General features: G+C 39.7%; 1 protein-coding gene across 5 annotated transcripts in view; it reads left to right on the top strand.

Moving 5' to 3' along the window:
• The window catches only part of KIF5B (kinesin family member 5B), a 39,054-nt gene extending 21,576 nt beyond the window's left edge, over window positions 1-17,478 (top strand). For 3 of the 5 annotated variants that reach the window (XM_032474002.1, XM_032474006.1, XM_032474005.1), the window contains 13 exons: window positions 150-356; window positions 2,202-2,345; window positions 5,880-6,068; window positions 6,712-6,829; window positions 7,346-7,407; window positions 7,501-7,610; window positions 8,484-8,585; window positions 9,589-9,649; window positions 9,758-9,829; window positions 10,002-10,106; window positions 10,972-11,188; window positions 11,707-11,857; window positions 15,007-17,478. In XM_032474002.1, coding sequence (XP_032329893.1) covers window positions 150-356; window positions 2,202-2,345; window positions 5,880-6,068; window positions 6,712-6,829; window positions 7,346-7,407; window positions 7,501-7,610; window positions 8,484-8,585; window positions 9,589-9,649; window positions 9,758-9,829; window positions 10,002-10,106; window positions 10,972-11,188; window positions 11,707-11,837 — 1,518 coding nt within the window. In that variant the 3' untranslated portion in view covers window positions 11,838-11,857; window positions 15,007-17,478. The other 2 variants (XM_032474004.1, XM_032474003.1) reach the window with 2 other exon arrangements.

Below are 17,478 nucleotides of genomic sequence, written 5' to 3'. Positions count from 1 at the left end.
TAACATTTGCATAATTCTTCGTTTATATTGTTCTGCCCTCAGACAGCAGCCCTGGCTCCCAGTGGTGAAGCAAATAGATTTTTTACTTAATATGCTTTTTAAAAACCTATAGTCTCTTTGAAAGTAGTTACTTCTACTTTTTCATATAGCTTCTGGCATCTACCAGAAGAGATCAAGATAATATGCAAGCTGAGCTGAATCGCCTTCAGGCAGAAAATGATGCCTCTAAAGAAGAAGTAAAGGAAGTTCTACAAGCCTTGGAGGAACTTGCTGTCAACTATGATCAGAAGTCTCAGGAAGTTGAAGACAAAACTAAGGAATATGAGTTACTTAGTGATGAACTGAATCAGAAATCGGTAGGATGTCATTCTCTTTTCTGAATACTTTAGTACAGGTGTTCTTACTGAAAAATTACCTAAGTAACTTATCTCTATAAAAGCTCAACCGGGACATTAATTCTTAAGGAACTCAAATCTCAACTCTTATTTCCTCCCACCTGTGAAGCCTTAGAGGTGGAGGAAAAGGTCTATTTTTTTTTCAGTTTCTAAAGGTCTGTTAAAGGTTTATTACTAACATGTAATTAAAACATGTTGGCTATTCCAAGTATTATTCTACTGTTAAGGGAAAAAAAAAGTAAAAGTTGGCTACTAGTTGCTCAGTAAAGTTATTAGTTGATTATTCAAACTACCAATGAAGAAATGTGCACATAAAAATAAAAGTCAGAGAATATGTAACCTGCGTTTTGTTCACTGTTACATTCCCATCACCTGGAACAGCGCCTGCCTGGGAGAGTGCAATGGGGGTCTGCCCCGTGAACCCCGGTGGACAAGGATGTTGCCATCACTGCTCCGAGGCAGGGATGGCAGGCGTCCCGACAGGGATGGCAGGAGCAGTGCATCGTGGTGACAGCTGCTGCACTGCTTTGAGCATCACTGGGGATGAGCTTTTTTTTTTTTTTCATTAAAATTTTGTTGTCATTCATGCCAGCTGCTTGTTTAGAAATCACATTTGGAGTTGGACACAGGATCAGTGCTCAGTCCTTATTTCCCCATCCGTGTTGAGTTGTCTAAAGGAAAGCAGTCAGAACTGTGAAACAGCATTTTTAAAGGGCTTCCTGCCCCTGGAGAGGTTCCTTTTCCCTTTTTAATCCCTAGAGTTACAGTTAGCTGGAAGTTATGGTTCAGTACCAAGGCATCTTTGTAACTCTTGCTGAGTTGCATTAGTAGCAAACCTAATTACTGTTTGAAAGAACAATAGGAGTTTCTTGCAGCTCTGTAAACTGCAGGTTGGTCCTCGGTCACTGGTGTCAGTCTTTAAGACAGTTGTGTTTGTGTCCCCGTTGTGATGCTTGCAGTATTGCCATTCAGTTGTTAGAGAAAATGTCTGGTAATGCAGACCTGCTATTATATTGTGGATCAAACTGGGTGAGCACACACTCTGCTGATATTCAGACACTTAAGGAAATGACCAGAAAAAATGAGGAGTTGAAACAACGCCATTGTTACTAAAAGATACTGACTAAAAGTCAATAAATTACATTGCAAATGAAGTATCTGGTCTGTGATATAATGGATAGTCTGAAAGTGGCCAGATTCATTTGGATTTTCAAAATTGTGGTGACTTTATTGCTGGTAAACCAGCTATTATTTTAAATTTATAATTGTAGTGATTAAACTCAGAGTACTGATACTTCATCACTGTCTCCTAGATAACGGCTTGTGTCATAGCACAAAAGTAGCAGACATTACCAGGTGGGTTCTTACCAGAGACTAAGCAGTATATACGAAGCAGATAGAAAACCTACCAGCCGTCTGGAAAACTCAGCTCCATTCTAACATTTGTTTTCTCAGACTCGGGTTCTAAATACGTACCATACTAGGGCAATAAGTGAAAATCAAATCTGGTTAATTTGAAGGTTCCATTTCTAGGTAGAAAGCATTACCCAATCTCAAAAATTAGTGAAATAATAGAAACTGTCTGCTCTTAATGGGGTACAGTATGATTACAGTCTCCTGGGTCTAAAACATTTTTAAAGTTTGAGCTGGGAGCTGTTCCAGAGCTCAGGAGAGAATTCAAGAAAATGAAAGCGGGAAGTAAATGGCTTTGTGAGCACTAGGTGAAACCTCGAAATAGCTGTCAGTATGTGAATTGATCTCTCACTCACTGGATTTAACTGTACCTTCTGTTTTTGGTTCTGTTAGGCAACTTTAGCAAGTATCGATGCCGAGCTTCAGAAGCTTAAGGAAATGACCAACCACCAGAAGAAGCGGGCGGCCGAGATGATGGCGTCTTTGCTGAAGGACCTGGCGGAGATAGGCATTGCCGTGGGGAACAATGACGTGAAGGTAGGCCGAGCACCGGGTGCGGAGCGCAGCTGTCTGTTCACGCTCACGCTTGTCTGTCTTACGTCCTCATCCTGTCCTTGGTCTCGTCCTCACACGGCTGTTTGTAGGGGACGGTAGGGCTTCATTTCAGATGGACCAGGAACGAGGGAGAGTAAGGGGCCCTTGAGGAGACATGCTCAGTAAGTAGCATCATTTGGACCCCGTGTTTGGTTTTTTCCTGTACTATGTAAAGTTTCTGCACCTGGAGATTATGTTAATTACCACACAGGAGTGTGTAACGTGGAGCTGCAGGGAAGGTAGCTCCAGGAGTGAGCTGGGAATGAGTTGGCCTTGGTTGCTGTAAAAGTTTAAAAAGATAAAAGGGAAGCACTGCTGATTAATTCTCTTTTTAATTTTGAGAAATTTCAGACACATAGCAGTAAAGAGAACAATACCGTAACCTTAGAGTTAATTAATTATCAGCATTTTGCCACACTTACTTTTTCTTTTCTAATAATCCTTTGCAGGACACTAGTACTGAGTATGCTATCACTTGCATATGGTTAAAAAAAATAGTGATCTGTAGATTTTAAAACTTAGACCAAAAAAGCAAGTTCAGATTCTTAACTGCAGAAACACACACACAACAAGAAAGATTGTATGTTGCAGTATTTGTTTGGACTTTATTTTATTTTTTATTAAAGTCTAAAAGTAACAAAGCGAAACTCACTTGGGCTTACAGTGAGAGCCTGCTGAGAAGCCGAGTTTAACGAGAGTTGGAAACGAAGGAAGTGTTCCGTGCGGAGCACGCATGCCTTCTGTTGGTTGTTGTTCTGACTGCTGTTAGCTGGGGGAGGCGGGAACGCGTTCCTAGACGTCACTTCGTAGTGCTGGCGCGCCTCACGGAAGCGGGGAGGTGCTGGATCCAGCACTGGCTGGCTTGCCCTGCTCTCTCCTCACCCTCAGTCTGCCATCCGCCTGTCCCCAGGCAGAAGTGACAGGAGACGACAGCCGAGCGGGGTCTGCTGGGGTGAAAACGTAGGCTGTCTTCATGTTACTGAACACTAGAGAGGTGGTGTTCAGAATTTGCTTCGTAGATTTGTGACTTGTTTTTAGAAAACTCTTTCCATTTCATGTTTAAATAACCTAAGTGACAAACTGGTGAAGACTGAGGAAATGGGGAGGAGGAACGGCTTGTGTCTGGTAGCAGAGCCGGTGACAGTCACAGGGGTTCCCTGATGTCGGGACAGCTTTTTCCACTAAAACTGCAGTATTTTGAAAACAAGTCAGCCTTGCAAATAGGTTCCTTAAAGCAGCAACAAAAGATGGCTCCTCAGTATATTTGTGTTTTGCGGGTACTTGTTCTCCTGTTAAACGTCACCAGTCCGTGCTGCTGGCGCTCGGCCTGCTCCGGGCCTCCTGCGCAGTGGTCTGCGCTGTGTGTGCGGCTCTGTGGGTTTGGGTGAACACCTGCTGTGGGGCCGCTGTGAATGACAGCGTCACAGAATAGCTCCACTGCCCTGGCAGGTTGTGTGCTTTCCCTGTGCACCCCGTCCCCCGAACCGCTAGCAAACCCTGGTCTTCTTACTGGCTCTGGTGATGCTGGTCCCAAAATGTCATATAATTGGAATCACACAGTATTAGCCTTTCACATGGCTTCTTCGGCTTGGCAGCATGCGTTTAAGGTTCTTCCATGTCTTCTCATGGCTTGATAACGTGTTGCTTTTTTGTATGTATGCACCTATTAAGGGTTACCTTTGTCACTTCCAGTTTAAGCTACTATAGACGTCTGTGTGCAGGCTTTTCTGAGGACATGTTTTCAGTTCAATGGGTTAAAAATCCCTAGAAGCACAGTTGCTGGAGCGCATGTTGAGGCTGTGTTCGATTTGTCAGAAACTCCCAAGCTGTCTTCCACAGTGGCTGTGGCATTTGTGTTGTTCCCACCAGCAGTGAGTAAGAATTCTGTTGATTCACATCCTCACCAGTATTTGGTGTCATCAGTTTTTGGTTTGAGCCATTCTAACAGATGTGTAGTAGTATCTCTTTTTAATTTGCATTTGAATGGTTTGTTTCCTTACCTTGAGTTTTAAGAGCTCTCTCCGTATGTTTTGGATAATAGTCCTTTATCAGATGTTTCTCCCAGTCTGGCTTATCTTTTCATTCCTTAAAAAGTGTCTTTTGCAGAGCAGAAGCTTTTAATTTTAATGAAGTCTAGCTTACCAATTTTTTCTTTCAAGGATTGTGGTTTTGGTGCTATATCTAAAAACTCGTCTCCAAACCCAAGGTGACCTAGATTTTCTCCTAAAAGTTTTTTAGTTTTTTATTTACGGTTAGTTCTTTGATAAATTTGGAGTTAATTTTTCTGAAAGGTATTTACACATGGATTACTAGTTTCTCCAGCATAGTTTATTGAAAAGGCTGTCCTTTTTTTCGTTGAATTCCCTTTGCTCCTTTGTCAGAGATTACTTGACTATATTTGTGTATGTCTTTTCCTAGGCTTTCTGTGCTTTCTGTTCTTTTCCGGTGACCTATTTGTTCTTTTGCCAATACCACAGCATCTTGATTACTGTAGCTTTTATAGTAAGTCTTGAAGTTAGATAGTGTCAGCCCTCCAACTTTGTTCTTCAGTATTATGTTGGCTATTCAAGGAAATAAGTTAAAGGGGTTTTGATTAAGATTACAGATCGAGTTGGGAAGGACTGACATCTTAACATTGAGTCTTCTGTCCATGAATACGGACTGTCATTTATTTAGTTCTTTGATTTCTTTTGTCATCTGGATCTTACACATACTGGGTTACACTTAGACCTGCGTATTTCTTTTTTCATTTTAGTGCTGATGTAAATGACACCAAAAAGAGAGGTTTTTAATTTCAGAGTCCCTTGTTCATTGCTGATATATAAGAAAGTGATTGGCTCTTGTATAAGTTAATCTTGTATCCTGCATTGTTACTGTAATAGCTTATTAGTTCCAGGAGGTTTTCTTTAAACAGCCATGTCATCTGCAAATAAAGACAATTTTATTTCTTCCTTCTCAAGCTCCTTAATTTTGACACTGAATACTGTACTGGAATTTTGTAATGAAATCCATGACAGTTACTAAGGAATGTACACCGACCACAGTCCTCCTTGGTGACCTTTAAAGCCATCCTTCCCCTGCCACCTAAACATCTTATTTGTTAAATTTTAAACTGGACTTAATACATGATTAACAATGAATTTACTGAAGAAGTAGTTCTCACTGAAGAATTGACTATGAAAAGGAAATCCAAAAATTGGAAGAGGCAGAGTTCATTAGTTTTGTTTTTATGTTTGCATTCTTTTCTTCTTCCTTACAGGTTTGTATCAACATTAAGTTGTAGGAAGTAAGAAAGGCAGAAAATGAAGCCCTGCTTTCCTCACCCTTTACTAAAAATAATATTAAATAAAAGAAAAAATCCTACAAATGTTGAGTAAGATTAAATATACCTAGTTTTGTTTAAGCTTTTAGAGTCCGATGGGGTAAACACAAAGTAGACATTTCCCTCTTTAATTTTTGTTCCTGCCTTTCCCCCAGCAGCCCGAGGGGACCGGCATGATCGACGAGGAGTTCACTGTAGCAAGGCTGTACATCAGCAAGATGAAGTCCGAGGTGAAGACGATGGTGAAGCGCTGCAGGCAGCTGGAGAGCACGCAGACCGAGAGCAACAAAAAGATGGAAGAAAACGAGAAGGAGTTGGCAGCCTGCCAGCTGCGAATCTCTCAGGTACGTGTTACAGAACACACTTCTTTCATGTTTTGCACTGTTGTGTCTGAATTTTATTTGTGGTAAAAGTTTTAAGAAAAATGACCTTCCATAGGTTATTTTGAGTAACAAAATTAAAAGGTGGATTCAGTTAATTTTTCCTACTCTATCAGCAGTGTAAGACCATGAATGATTTTACTGGGTTGTATTGGTAATGTGGATAAGAATTTACCAGAAAGCTGTGACTGGGTTGACTGTTGAAGGATCTAGAAGAATTGCAGGGCAGACAGACCGGCAGGGCCGGTGTCCGGTTCTGGGGCCTTGGCAGCCACCTGGGTGAGACCGTTCACCGAGGCAGGGCTTAGAGGAGGGGAGAGGAGGGCAAGGTTAGTCGGAGGTAACAGCACGTTGTCTCATATGTCAGCCTTCAGCGCTTTATTTCATTAAGTGTTAAAACTGCACAGATGACCATTTCGTTGGTTAAATTCTTTATCATTGTGAATCTTGCCCCGGAACATTTTAGGTTTACATACATCTTTTTCTATAAATGTACTATATATTTAGCTGTATCGGTTTAAAGTTGCTTGCTTTCAAATATTCTGAACAACAAAATGTGTGTGTGAGACTTTATTCCCACTTCACATCAGTCTATTTTTCTCAAAAGCATGAAGCCAAGATCAAATCATTGACTGAATACCTTCAGAATGTGGAGCAAAAGAAAAGACAGCTGGAGGAGTCTGTTGATTCCCTGAGTGAAGAGCTGGTGCAGCTTCGCGCGCAAGGTACCTGTTTCCCGTTATTGATGAGTTTTATCTGTGCCATGAAGTTTTACCTTAGCATTGTCGTAGTAAACGTGTTCACGCTGATAGAGAACATAGGAATGCAGGTAACTGGAAACAGTGAACAGATAATACATTTTCATGTGGCTTTGAAACTTTTGATACTGTGTTTGAGTGTGGAAGTGGCCAACCTGGGAATTATCCACAAAGTTATGAAGTTGTGCATGTGTGTGTCCCAACTTAGGAAACTTAGAAACTTCTCTTATTTCCTTACCATGCGGTAACCCGTCTGTTCCAGGATTAGCCAAAGAAAATAAAGGAAACCGTAATATCAACACAAAGGGTGCAACTGAGGTTACTAGTCAGTGTGTCTTGAGCTTAGCAAGATTTGCTGTGGCGTTTGGACAACTTAATCAAGTGCTGTTAGGGAGCCTGCTAGCCTAAAACACATTTGCCTTAGTTTGTCAAGAACTCCGAGGCTTATTTCCTCTCTCCTGTTTTCTCTCCCTGCCCAAACAGAGAAGGTGCACGAAATGGAAAAGGAGCACTTAAATAAAGTTCAGACTGCAAATGAAGTTAAGGCAAGTTTGAAGTAACATTGGATTCTGATGGCTTTAATTCATCATTGGTGATCTTGATTAACTGACAATTTCCTTTTCCCCCAATGATTTTAGCAAGCTGTTGAACAGCAGATCCAAAGCCACAGAGAAACTCATCAAAAACAGATCAGTAGTTTGAGAGATGAAGTTGAGGCAAAAGAAAAACTCATCACTGATCTTCAAGAGTAAGTGTGCTTTTTCTCTGAGGCGGTGGGGGCTGACTTGGAGGGGTTGACTAGTTAGATGGGAGGAGGTAGCAGGTTACTGATGGGCGGGGGTATCCTTGTTAGAAACCTGAATTTTTCTTTGAAACTATAACTTTTTTAAAACTATAATTTTTGACTTGAAAATGCAGAAGCTTTTCATTTATGAGTGTAACTTCTAAGTTCCATGGGGAGATTTTTGAAATTTTTCTTAGGTCTTTTGATATAAATATTTGGTAAAAAAGAAAAAAATTCCCAACTTCAGCCATTACTGCAGGTAGACACCACTGTCTCCTCCAAATCATTTCCTTAGCTTCCTTTTAAACAATAGTCCAAACTCAGGAAAACTTCGTTGGAAATTGTGGGTTTTAGAAGTTGGGCTTTTTTTTTTTTTTTTTTTTTAAGAGGACTTGGTTTACTGGTTTTTCTAGGACATATTTATCCTATTTCCACAACCGTATGCACATAGCATATAGCATCGATAGAAATTTGAGGTCTGCTGCCAAATCATGACTTGAGTAGGAACCAGAGGAGAGTAACCAAAAATTTGGGACATGAACTCACTGGTAAACCAAGTGGGTTTAGGGACGAGACTTCAAGGAGATGAAAGACACAGAAGAATAAAGTTATGGTGTGAAAAACAGAGTATGAGGAGGACTGTGTGGCTGAAAGTAGCCAGTTCCTCCTCCTTTCTGCCCCGCAGGGGACAGCCTCACACAGGAGGCCTGTGTGTTTCAGTGGTGAGAGTATAGAATTTAAGAGCTGGAAAATTTTTTATGACAACATTCAGAAAATGATGATGCAGGTATTACGTGGTTTTTTTGTTTTTTTTTTTTTTTTTTTTTTTTTTGTCAGCCAAAACCAGAAAATGATGTTAGAGCAGGAGCGTCTGCGAGTAGAGCATGAGAAGTTGAAAGCTACAGATCAGGAAAAGAGCAGAAAGCTGCACGAGCTGACGTGAGTAGATGTTGTAGTTCATGCTTAAAAATAAAAACTAAATTAGAAAATTACCGACGTTGCTCTCGGATATGTCCAGGGGATACATTTTTCACTAGATAAGCTCAAGGATGTTTTTCTTAAACCCTCTAAGTGAGTTTGATTGATACCTAAAGACTTACAGGGCCTTCTTGCACTTTTGTGAAAAGAAGGATTTATATTTCACCAATGACCAAGATTCACATTACTTTAAGATCCATCATAAAAGTAAGCCTGAAATGTGTCATTTAGTAATTTAGAAGACTTCAGGATCTGCTGCAAAAAACTGAATTTTTGTTAGATTTGATCTTGCATAAAAGAACATTATTGTTTTAGCCTTGCGTTTTGAACAGATGTTTTCACCACTTACTTTTTCTAATTTATCAAGAGTTTAGTCAACACACAGTGTTTTAGAATCTGAGCAGGTAGAAAACCCATGACTATAACTTTCACATGTCTTAAATCCATTAGAGAATGTGTGTAAATGAACAATTTGACAGTCACACCATCAGGACTAGCTCAGAATTGGTTTTATAGAGATTCTACTGAATCTCAGCCATAACTTTATTTAGAATAATGTTAACTTAAAAATACATAAAATGTTTCAGCCTTTAATAATTTGTAATCTGTGATTCTCAGTTACTCAGAATTATTTTGGATAAGGATCAGTATGCTGTGTGATAATGCGTGAAAAGAACCACTGCTTGTTCCTTGAATTTTGCCACATTTTACTTCATCTCTTCATTGCTGTGTTAGGGGAGGTCTTTTCTCATAAACTATAGATTTAAAATACGGTAAGGCATATAGAAGTTTCTTAGAAAGACACAACATGGGTAAACTTTTTTAAAAATAAGCATCTTTCATTTATTTGAAGCTAAGAATTGATCCTTTCAGATAAAAATACTTGATTCAGTATCCGTGAGAAATAAACTGGGATTTCTGGAGTCAGAGCTGAAAGCGTGTTTGTGTGTTCGCCCCTGGCCAGGGTCATGCAGGACAGACGCGAGCAAGCAAGACAGGACCTGAAGGGCCTGGAAGAGACCGTGGTGAGAACGCGTCGGGGGAGGTGGGCTGGGGGTGTTTAACGGGCTCTTCCTTTAGGTTGTGCTGCTTTTGAAGACTGAATTCCAAAAATACTGCTTTCTTAATTCAAGGCAAAGGAACTGCAGACTTTACACAACCTGCGGAAGCTCTTTGTTCAGGACCTGGCCACCCGGGTTAAGAAGGTAATGAGGTGACACCGGGGGTGGGGGGTGCTGTGAGCGGTGCCTGCTGTGTCTGGTGGTCATGTTCATGGGTGACGTGACTGCACGTTGTCGTAACAGTTTTTGTGTAGTTAAACTTAGATCCTTTACATGCTCTCACTGCGTTCTCACAGCATTTATCCGTCTTCTCTAGAGCGCCGAGGTCGATGCTGATGACACAGGAGGCAGCGCTGCTCAGAAGCAAAAAATCTCCTTTCTTGAAAATAATCTTGAACAACTCACTAAAGTGCACAAGCAGGTAATGAAGGGCATGTTCTGTGTTCGCTGCAGCACTGTAAGAATAAAAAGCTGAGAAGCAGCAAGTGTTTCAGTCTTCAGAGTCCTGAGGGTTGTCCTGTCCTGAGCCGTCCTGTTGTTTTGTCCAGAATTATGTGAGTAAACCACTGGCAGTTTTGGGGGAGTTAGTATTTCTAACAGCCCTTTATCAAGAGGCCAATGAAAACATGTTATTTCTATATTCTTCGTAGGGTTTTAGGTCCGTCTGTTTTCTTAATTTATTCATAGTAATTTTAAAATTCTGGTCTGCAGACAAGTATTTGCAGTTAAAATACACTTTCCATCTTCTTACATTTAGTGCCACAGAATGTGAAATAACAAATTAATGAAGCAGTTCATGTTTTTTAAGAAGTGATGCTTACTGTGGTGTTTTTTGCTTATTTTCTATTATAGCTTGATATGATTTAATTACTTATTTTTAAAGCTTCTTAGCGTACTTAATTGTTGTAGATCTTTGTTACTGTAAACCTGATGTCTGCACTAGAGGAAGGGTGAGGGGATTGTAGCCTTTCTTGCTTTCACCACTCATGAAGGGACTCACTCAGTTTGTGATTACTTGTAGGTCTTAAGAGACACAGCACTGCGTTATAGCCCTGTTGCCCCGCAGGGGGAAAGAACAGTTTCCCCGAGCCCCCAAAATTGAGTGTGTGAGATGTATGGATATATGTATTCTTTGCATGTTGCTGCCTAAACTAAATCAGCTAAATGGGAAATCTTTAATATAAAATCTGGTTTTACTTTTTTTCTCAAAAGAAATTAGAAAACGTTCATGTATTTTTCAAATCGCCTTTAAAGCTGGAATCCTCGTTTTCTCTGTGTACCTTCAGCTGGTACGTGACAATGCAGATCTCCGCTGCGAGCTGCCGAAGCTGGAAAAGCGACTCAGAGCGACGGCCGAGAGGGTGAAAGCTTTGGAGTCAGCGCTGAAAGAAGCCAAAGAAAACGCGTCTCGAGACCGCAAACGCTACCAGCAGGAGGTCGACCGCATCAAGGAAGCGGTCAGGTCAAAGAATATGGCCAGACGAGTGCACTCTGCACAGATCGGTGAGTAGAACACAGCAGCCCTCTAGACCGTGCTTTGTTTTGGCTTGGGCGTTTGTGTTTACTTGAGAACATAATCTGATTGGTTCATTGTGTGTTGTCATGTGGTATTTGTATGTTCTGTTTTCCCAAAGAGTGACGTTGCTGGGAGCGAAGTGCAAATGGCGGACTAGCCACCTTAGCAGGACAAGAAAAGTCAGAACTAGGCAAGCAAACAAGAGTGGTCAGGGAGGGGAGCAACTGCATGCAGCAGTGGCAGAGTGAGGCTTGCAAGGGAAATGTCATCCACAGTGTTTTGTTTCCCTGTGTGCGCTGATACAGGAGCAAGGCTTTAGGAGGCTAAAGATCGTACAGTCCTGGAGGAAGGGATGTAACTGAAAAGAAAGAGGAATTCCCTGAGAAACAGGCAGAGAAAAACAAAACACGTGGGAATTTGTTGTAAATAAAGAGATGCGACCTAAAAAGTCATTGCAGTCACATGTTAAGATTGATTCTAAGTCAGTTTCTGTTTTTCCTGTCAGCTAAACCCATTCGTCCTGGGCAGCATCCAGCAGCTTCCCCAACCCATCCAAGTGCAATTCGAGGAGGAGGCGCGTTTGTTCAGAACAGCCAGCCAGTGGCCGTGCGAGGTGGCGGGGGCAAACAGGTGTGAGCCTCGCTCATCACCCCCAGGTTCGTGGTCTCCCTCTGGCTTTTGGATCAGGGCTGTCCATGGAAACGTTCAGGTTGTTAGACACGTTTTTGGATTCTCATGTTAGTATCATGATTTCTTTTAAATGTATGGGATTATAAAGTAATTTGGCATGATTTCTTCTAGTTTTTTCATAGTTTAGATCAGACTATATATATTTGCAGATTTGTATTCTTCATGTTTTTAATCTAACATGGGATCATTTTAAAAGCTCTTAGTATTCTGTCTAGTGGATATACCGTGGTTTATAACTCTTCTCTTTTCCTGGACATTTAATTATGTTAATTTTTCTATGCTTGAAATTTTCCAAGATTGAAATTTCCATGTATGAAATTCGAAGTATGAAACATCTTTTTTATACCTCCTCACTTTTAGATTATTTCCAGAAGATTCTCAGAAGTGGAATGACAAAGTGTGAACATTTTTAAGGCTCTTGACACACACTAACACTGCTCTCCAGGAAGACTGCGCCAGATGGTGTCTTAGCTGAGGACACTGTCCGTTTTGTTGCATGTTTGCCAGTCTTGGGTATTAATAGTTGTGAAGATCCTAGTTTAGTAGGCCACAATCAGCATCTCATTGATTTATTAGTGAATCTGAATTTTTTCATATATTTATTGGCCCGTCTCTATATTTTTTACAAGTTATTTCTATGTCCTTTCCCATTTACCTATTGTGAGTATTTTTCTGATTTATGACTTCTTTCTTGTTTGTTTCTAAACACAGGTAATTGATATCTGTTTTCTGTGGGGAGATAAAGCATTAACACAAGGTGGAGGATAAACACCATCCAGCAATACTGCCCAATATGTTGTGTACATCTTTCTGGAGCTTTCTTTACACATTTAAACTTTTAAGTAAAAAGTTTAAACTGTTGATAAATACTCTAATAATATATTACTAGCATACTGGCTGTTCTAATAAATATGCTACTTTGTATCTTGCTTTTTTATTTTGGCAGTATATTCTGAACATTCTCTTCTACAACGTGATTGATTATAGCTGCCTAATATTCCTACTGTTTTATTAGATGGCAGGAACTCAGATTTAATTCTTTAGGAGAGGTACCAGATGTGTAGGGGGTTTGGAAACTAGATAATTGTAGGATAGTTAACTGTTTTTGTTACTGACAAATGCTAAAGTTACTTTATTTTAATCTTGTTTTTATTTTGACATTTTGCATAATGTTGGCTCTCAATTTTAGCAGAAAATTCAGCAATATTCTGGAGGAGTCACATTTCCAAAAATTTAATGTGTTTTTTTTGTTCATACAATAGAGGATTTAGGAGAGAGTGATACAGTGAAGCGAGTATGAACATCAGAGTCCCATCTAAGTTTGGATCCTGATTTTTCTACTTTTATGAACTTGAAAAAGTTACCTTTTAACAGTTAATTTCTTTCTCGTTTTGACTTTTAAAATTCTTAACGGAAAAAATAATTATGGGTTCATGATCTATTTAATATGTCTCTAAAACAAAACATTTTTCTGTGACCACAATAACATCACACCTGACAAAACATTTTTAATACTATAGAATACCAATCCATATTCAGATTTCTCTAGTTGTTTATTTGCTTTTAAATTTTTTAAGCTGGTTTGTCTAAACCAGGGAATAATCCAGGACCACTGTTTACATCAGGTTATTCCCCTTAAGTCTCTTCTAATCTAGAATAACACACGCTGCCCCCCCTTTTTAAATGACACTGACTTGCTGCCTAGACTAGGCCAGTTACCTTGAGCGCAGCCACCTCAGGGCATGTGTGGTTGTCTCTGTGTGTAGTTGCCTTGTTCCTCTATTGCCTGCTTATTGAAAGCATTTATTGGATTCAGTGTAAACATTTTTACAAGACTACATAGTGGATAACGTGTATCATGTCAGCAGACACGACAATAGATAGTGTTCCTGCCAGTTAAGAGAGGGCCTCTGTTTTTCCCCCTTTGGATTAATGACTTGTTGAGCCCATTTATTAATGAAAGGAAAGTCACTCTTGAGAATCATACAAGTTAAGATGTGCGTAGTACAGGGTGGGTGTGGAGTAGATACAGGCCGCCTTTTCTGGAAGTGGAGGTAGGCAAGAGGATTTTCGAAGCGTAAATATAGACAGAGGTAAAAGTTTGTCCTTTTTGGATACTGTCCTCACATTGAAGTGCACACGTGGGCTCGGACTGTCTCATTTGCAGACCATCACTAGGTTTTAGATTGAACGGGGAAGCCGACCCCAGTGCAGTGACGGCAGCTCGGCACACGAGGGAGCCAGCTAGCCTAGCCGAGCTGGGCGCCCAGGCCCAGAAGCAGCTGTGACCGGCTCATCGCGGCCAGCTGTATTTCCCTGCTGGGCCAAAGGGCGGTGGTTGTTCCTTTCTAAAGTCTTCCATCAGTCGTAAGCCATCCTTGCGGGGTGTATGGTCTTTGTGATACGCTGTTGGAAAGGTAAATGCCTTGTAGAGATTATTAAGTTATTTTTTAATTATTAAGAAAAACATTTCAAAACACTGGGTTTATTCTGGGGGAGAGACGGCAGTGTGTTTATAGCACCGGTACTCTTAGTGCCCAGTTCTGCATGGCTGGCTCTCGCGCCTCGCGCAGTGCTTTGGGCAGGCTGGGGTTCTCCACACGCGCAGGTCAGGGGCCACTGAACACGGATGCCTCCAGGTAGCGGCTGCTGGGGTGGTTTATTTTACTGTCACTTTCCCGACCACATGGGCCTCTTGCTGACCCCTCCCACCCCCTTTTGTCTTTCACAGCTGTCATGTAAGTCACATTGCTAGTTAGCGGGCCTTGGCTTAATGTCACAGACTGTCTACTAGGCTTCTGTTTTATTACCTTTTTTTTCTTTTTTAAAGGCACATCATTCATAGCTCACTCAGCTCTTGGGGAGAAAACACAAGTGCAGGGCTGACCTCCTTTCAGTGTCGCACTGTCCTTACACAGCTCTGTTAGGAGGCAAATAAAAGGGAAAGAAATCATTTAGTGTTGCCGTCTTTTTGATGTGGGGGAAAGTGGTCGAAGCTGTTGGCTAAATGTTTTTAAACTAACGTATATTTTATTTCATTCTTTTCATGATTATCTCAAATACAGGTTTTATATAAATAAAAATATTTTCTCTCTGTGCTCTCTTCTGTCTTCAGGTGTTGAAAGTAATTGAAGTATGAAGACATACGATCGCACAGTCACTCAGTGGCTGTAGCCTCTACCCCTGGGAACTAGAGAATAGAACTTCTCCTTAGTGTGTAAATGGCACCTGGCCTGTGCAGCTGTCTCCTACCCACTCTTCTTGTAAGCTCTGCTGCTTCCCGACACAACTAGAGTGCACTTTTGGCATCTTAGGAGGGAGAACGACAGTTTACAACTGTGGCCCTATTTATTACACAGTTTGTCCTTCATGTCTTAAATTTAGTCCTCACTGTGCCAAGCTGACTGTACCACATAGGACTGTGCTTTTTGTACTTGGTTTTTTGTGTGTTTATTTTTTAATCTCAGTTTAAGTTACCTAGCTGCTACTTACTCCTTGTTTTTCTTTTCTTATTAAAATAATATCTTCCTTATTTGGGGGAAAATGGAACACTTAGATTAAATGTCTTAAATTTTACCACTTAACACTATATCCCAACAAATTGTACCAGGTCAGTACTGTACTTTCAGATCCCTTGAAATGATTTCACAGTTAAAATTATCTGTATCATCTCTGAGTTTGCTTCTGAAAACTACCCTTTGAGCACTGAAAAGTTCAAAACTGCCTAACTAGACATTTAAAAGTGAGCAAGGCTACTTAATTATCTCATGAAATTCCTGTTGCTGAATTGTCTTGAATAGAAATATTTTACAGAATCAAAAGCAAATTTCTTGCTTTTGTTTAAGAAAGACTTTGGAAAAGAAATTTATTTCTCTTCTTCCCAGTGCTGTAATCCACATAGTTTGATGGCGTGAGATCACCCTGCTTCGTTCTGATCAGCCTGCTAATTAAGATATGACTGGATGGATATTAATTTGTCACCTTAATATAGTGAAATGAACTAAGATGTTATAGGATTAAACAGTTTTATATTGTTGGTACTATATTGGTTGGTCTAAATTTATAGCCTATGGAACTTGAGAAAAAATGTTGGAAGGACAGGACAGACACATGGTGAATCTATAAATACATAGGTAAATTTTGTTCTGAAATCCATGAGGTGTTTTTAACCTGCTACACTAAGTCATACACTATAATTTATTTCTTATTTAGTCTAGAAATAGTAAATTGTTTGCAAGTCACTAATAATCCTCAAATTACTTACTTGGCGGTAGCCCATAATTTTGTAGTTAAGTGTACCTGTTTTTGCCACTTCTTCCTCAGATGATTAAACTAAGTCAACAGTTTATTTTAGAAGCTATGAAAGTAATAAGGAAAGATTTCAATATTTGTTTCATCAACTAGGGGGCGGGGGGTAACTGCAACCATGTCAGAGAAGTTTGCAGAGAATAGGGATTTAAAGTTACTCAGCAGAGAAAGTTGGAAAGTGCTGTGTTAGGATATGAGTGGCAGAATTAACTTTTTTGAAAAAGTTTTATATACAGATGTTTGTATTAAATTTGGAGCCATAGTCAGAAGACTCGGATCATAATTGGCTTATTTTTCTATTTCCTTATCTATTGTAATTTCCACTTTTATAATAATTTTGATTTAAAAGATAAACTTATTTATTTTTTTAACAGTCAAAAATCCTTGCTGTTAGTCTGTAACCTTTAAAATGATCATATTGTTTTTAGGATTGATCAAAAGAAACACTCCAGAAATTGAGCTGAAACTGTGTTGTGCGGGAAGATTGGAATAACGCAGTTAACTAAAAAGTGCTACCGCCTGTTTCTGATGATAGTTTTCTAAATGGAGAAGTATTTGGCTGCATTCACACAGATATTTATATTTTGTTTTCAAATGAAAGCTTTCTTCTTTGGCAATACCCTTAAGTGAATCAGAAATGTTTTCTCGTCTGAATGTGACAGTTTCATTCTTCTGAGATTTACCACGGGTATCGGTGCTGTGTAACTGCAGATTGTAACAAGCATGTGGCCCAGAATACACATGTTAGGGTTTTTTAAATATCTCAATGGTTCTTTTCTATCTTTAATTTCAAACTTTCACAAAATGTACAAAGAATTCCATAAATTTGTTTTCCTTAAACTACTTTTGCTATGGTAGGTCATTAAACACAGCATTTACTCTTATAAATGAAAATTTCTGATCATCTGGAACGTTGACACTTATTTCAGTTTGCAGTGTCCTTTTTTTTTTTTTTTTTTGACTGAATATATTAATGTTCCTCTAAATGGTATGGATAAATGGTTCAGAAGAGAAACTCAGTGAAATAAAAGTAATATTTATTCATGGTGATCAATTAAATTATTTGCCTAATTTAAGAGAACTACTGCGCATAACTCTCAATTTGACATGAGGTGATGGGAAAGGGTCTGAGTCTGCCTGTGGAATATGTTGGTTTCTTTTCAGTGCTTGAAGATACATTCACAGACAACTGGTTTGGGAAGACACCATATAATTTTAAGTTAACCTGCATGCTGTAAATGTGTTTTATGTTTAAATAAAGAGGAAATGTTTTTTGAAA

Source organism: Camelus ferus, chromosome 35 (genome assembly GCF_009834535.1).
Source record: "Camelus ferus isolate YT-003-E chromosome 35, BCGSAC_Cfer_1.0, whole genome shotgun sequence".
In the NCBI taxonomy this organism is placed as follows: domain Eukaryota; kingdom Metazoa; phylum Chordata; class Mammalia; order Artiodactyla; family Camelidae; genus Camelus; species Camelus ferus.
The sequence above is the reverse complement of the archived record's forward strand: the minus strand, read 5'-3'. Positions and strand labels throughout refer to the sequence as shown.